We start from the raw sequence: 4,708 nt of genomic DNA, 5'->3' as shown, positions 1-4,708 counted from the left end.
AGATTAGAAGGGTGGGAGTTTGAAGTCTTGGACCAGATGTGTCTGTGCTTGACACTCAGCATTAATGACATTATGCTAATTACATTTAGACTCTTAGGTATAATTGTGATCCATTTCTTCCCCTTCAAATTGTTAAGCTAACAAGGGATATGCTGTTTGCCCTTTTTTCTGACAAGGGGTCTGGCGAACCTCGACATACCCCCTCAACTCGAACCTAGTATGTCCTGCACCTGCTAAATCTGATGGATGTGCATTTACTACTTGTTTTTACAATTTACAGTGTCAGTACCTGTCGTGTCAAGTACCTGTCGTGTAGTACCTGTCGTGTAGTACCTGTCGTGTAGTACCTGTCGTGTCAAGTACCTGTCGTGTCAGTACCTGTCGTGTTATCTGCTCACCTTAATAGGACTAATCTGGAAATTAAACATTGGGTCTCAAAATAATTGTTGAATAAAAATAAGGAAACAACCTCTGAGTGTTTAGTGACCTCATTGTCATGTGCCCCAGCATGAGGAAGCCAGAGAGAAGACAAACACACGCTGCAAAACTGTGATATTAAATCAGTGTTTCATCCAACTATTCAGGGTAGGCCGACCCTACATACATACAGTAAACACCCAGTGTCTAATGAATTAAGAAACACCTCTCTGTTCCATAAAATGCTGGGGCCTGTCCTCCCTCATCTACAGACCCCAGGCTGCTCTCTCTGGCACCCTTTAACCTGGATGAGAAATGTATTGTTGATGAACTACAGTCAGTATTTAATTGGTCAAACCCTGCTATAGTTTAAATGTTACAACTCAAAGTGTGATGCCCTTTGGTCAATGTCTAGAATGTATTGGTCTAAATCTCAGTTCTCCACTGTCCTGCCGGTTTTACATTGTTCCATGTCAGTGGTATGTGTTCCTCAATGACAGGAGCTGTGCAGACCCTGCTCTAACACCACTAGTGTTTCTACTCAGCGGTCACTTCTTCTTCATTCCAACCCTCATTATGTGTTCAGACTAGAGACCTGGTTGTTTACACTTCCCCTATTCAAAGGCCGTGGTTTGGAAAGTCTCATCACTCTTGTTGTTGCCAGGGATAGGTGTAATCCTATTGAACAGGGTGAGGGAATGAAACACAGCAGACAGTGAACACTGAGGCTGAGGCAGGGTGACCACAATGTCCCCTGATGGACACAAAGTCTCATCACTCTTGTTGTTGCCAGGGAGAGGTGTATTCCTATTGAACAGGGTGAGGGAATGAAACACAGCAGACAGTGAACACTGAGGCTGAGGCAGGGTGACCACAATCTTCCCTGATGGACACAAAGGTCCATTACAAATACATGTTTTGTCCACGTTTCACCATATCAGGATTAGGGTTCAAATCTGGAGGTATATTGGGATTTTACAAGGGGATCATTTCAAATACACTACCTGCTGTTATCATCCCTGTTTAATGGTTAATACACTGATTTACTTCATGAACCTTGACCTCCTCATCTCCCATAACAGCCACTGCAGCTGTTAATCAACTCTGTGATCCTGGTCACAGCACCAATGTGACTGACCCGGTATCAAACCCTGGTTGAGACCGATGACTTGTGTTATCTTCCAGAGATGATGCATTGGCTTTAGCTCAGTGGGTTAACATGGTATTTTAAATCACAATACACATGAAAATACAATATACACATTAAGCTACATATCCATAAACACATTAAAATACACATTATTAAACAATACCTGCAAAGCAGAATCATAATCTTCACACACACACACACACACACACACACACACACACACACACACACACACACACACACACACACACACACCCACACACACACACACACACACACACACACACACACACACACACACACACACACACACACACACACACACACACACACACACACAGAGACACACTTGGTCTTATCATTGTTTTACCAAAAATAATGTGACATTTGAGGTGAAATTGTACTTAAAGTTGACAACATTGTAAATATTACAAAGAAACAGTATTATAAAGGTCAGTGTTTATTACATTCAGTATTTGATTGACAGTTCAGCTACTTCTACTACCAGTACACAGAGAAACCTTCAGTAGTCTTTATATGAGGACTACAAGTTTCTTCATATCCTTCTCTTGTGCCACAAATGTCTCACTCAAATCAAAGCTTTCTCATCAGTTACTAGGGGGAGTGTGTAGTTCGAGCTGGGACACCGATGGGACTACATTCAGGTCTCTGCCTAGTAACTGGTGAGAAAGCTGTCTTCCTTTTTTCCATTGGTTCAGAATTATAAAATGGAACTTCAGAAGGTTCAGGACTTTTCTAGACTGGTTTGTCTGGACAAATATATGAGGACTACAAGCTTCTTCCTATCCTTCTCCTGTGTCACAAATGTCTCATTCATAGCAATTAGCGTTAAAACACTCAACAGCAAATCTGTTGTTCAAGCTGTTAAAGTGTTTTCAGCAGGTTGTTTAACTCTGTGGTCTGAGATGTGAAGTGGACCAGTCACAGGGATTCACTGTAAAAATGGTCCCAAAGTCTGCTCTTTGGGGGCCTATAACAGTTTGGGAGTGTATTATTTTCTGTCAAGTGATATCATACTGTCACCTGTAAAATGTGCTGGAAGCTCTACACGTATTTACAACTGACTGTCAGTACCTGTCATGTTATCTGCTCGTATCAATACCATGTTAACCTGCTGAGGTAGACTGCATTAACTTTAGGAGCCAAGTCATCAGGTCTCAGCCAACCAGGGCTGATACTGGGCCAGTCACACTGGTGCTGTGACCCTGAGTGAAATGTCGTAGAGAATGTGGTTCAGTCGACTACAGTATACTACTTGTAATTTATTTGTTTACAATCAATCTAAAACATAATACAATATATGTCTGTGTACTTAATCTGGGTAGGAAGATTCTCAAAGCCTAAACAGAAATGTGGGTGACGGTGTCTACCTAGTTACAGCTGAGTAAGGATGAAACAAGTGACCTGATTGGTCCTATTGTTCAGGAAGCTGCTGCACTTAGAGAAACAAGTTGAATCCCTCCAGTGAAGGTTCACACCAGTCAGAAGGTAACTAACTAACTGTACAGTACAGTCCTCCTGAATGTCTCTCTGTTGTCTGAACATGAAGACCTCTATGATTGTCCTCATCCTCTGCTGTCAGGTGTATGCAGAAGACAAAGGTACGTAGATAGTGTTCAGTTGATGAGGGAAATAAAATATATTATATAACCAAAAACTTGTTTCAAGAGCTTGTAATGTTTAAAATGGATAATATTGACCACTGTGACTGAAATTAACACATTAGTGAAACTCCTTGGTTAGGGACTATTGATGCACCAGTTTGTTACAGGTTAGGGTTAGACCAGGGACAGGATGGTGTTTGGGTTATAGGGTTAGACCAGGGACAGGATGGTGTTTGGGTTATAGGGCTAGACCAGGATGGTGTTTGGGGTATAGGGTTAGACCAGGATGGTGTTTGGGTTATAGGGTTAGACCAGGGACAGGATGGTGTTTGGGTTACAGGGTTAGACCAGGGACAGGATGGTGTTTGGGTTATAGGGTTAGACCAGGGACAGGATGGTGTTTGGGTTATAGGGTTAGACCAGGGACAGGATGGTGTTTGGGTTATAGGGCTAGACCAGGATGGTGTTTGGGGTATAGGGTTAGACCAGGATGGTGTTTGGGTTATAGGGTTAGACCAGGGACAGGATGGTGTTTGGGTTATAGGGTTAGACCAGGGACAGGATGATGTTTGGGTTATAGGGTTAGACCAGCGACAGGATTGTGTTTGGGTTACAGGGTTAGACTAGGGACAGGATGGTGTTTGAGTTATAGGGTTAGGCTAGGGACAGGATGATGTTTGGGTTATAGGGTTAGACCAGGGACAGGATTGTGTTTGGGTTACAGGGTTAGACCAGGGACAGGATGGTGTTTGGGTTATAGGGTTAGACGAGGGACAGGGTGGTGTTTGGGTTATAGGGTTAGACCAGGGACAGGGGATGGTGTTTGGGTTATAGGGTTAGACCAGGGACAGGGGATGGTGTTTGGGTTATAGGGTTAGACCAGGGACAGGGGATGGTGTTTGGGCTATAGGGTTAGACTAGGGACAGGATGGTGTTTGGGTTATAGGGTTAGACCAGGGACAGGATGGTGTTTGGGTCATAGGGTTAGACCAAGGACAGGATGGTGTTTGGGTTATAGGGTGTGACCAGGATGGTATTTGGGTTATAGGGTTAGACCAGGGACAGGGGATGATGTTTGGGTTATAGGGTTAGACCAGGAACAGGATGATGTTTGGGTTGTAGGGTTAGACCAGGGACAGGATGATGTTTGAGTTATAGGGTTAGACTAGGGACAGGATGGTGTTTGGGTTATAGGGTTAGACCAGGGACAGGGGATGGTGTTTGTGTTAAAGCGTTAGACCAGGGACAGGGGATGGTGTTTGTGTTATAGGGTTAGACCAGGGACAGGATGGTGTTTGGGTTATAGGGTTAGACCAGGGACAGGATGATGTTTGAGTTATAGGGTTAGACTAGGGACAGGATGGTGTTTGGGTTATAGGGTTAGACCAGGGACAGGATGGTGTTTGGGTTATAGGGTTAGACCAGGGACAGGATGGTGTTTGGGCTATAGGGTTAGACCAGGGACAGGATGGTGTTTGGGTTATAGGGTGTGACCAGGATGGTATTTGGGTTATAG

General features: G+C 43.8%; 1 protein-coding gene across 1 annotated transcript in view; it reads left to right on the top strand.

Annotated features, from left to right (window-relative positions):
* Nucleotides 1-3,008: 3,008 nt before the first annotated feature.
* LOC139371139 (H-2 class II histocompatibility antigen, A-U alpha chain-like) overlaps nt 3,009-4,708 on the top strand; it is a 6,219-nt gene continuing 4,519 nt past the window's right edge. The window contains exon 1 of the mRNA XM_071111229.1: nt 3,009-3,189. Within this exon, the coding sequence (XP_070967330.1) occupies nt 3,111-3,189 (79 nt within the window). The 5' untranslated portion in view covers nt 3,009-3,110. The remainder of the gene's footprint in view (nt 3,190-4,708) is intronic.

The sequence above is a fragment of the Oncorhynchus clarkii genome, chromosome 17, assembly GCF_045791955.1.
Source record: "Oncorhynchus clarkii lewisi isolate Uvic-CL-2024 chromosome 17, UVic_Ocla_1.0, whole genome shotgun sequence".
NCBI classification, from domain to species: domain Eukaryota; kingdom Metazoa; phylum Chordata; class Actinopteri; order Salmoniformes; family Salmonidae; genus Oncorhynchus; species Oncorhynchus clarkii.
The sequence above is the reverse complement of the archived record's forward strand: the minus strand, read 5'-3'. Positions and strand labels throughout refer to the sequence as shown.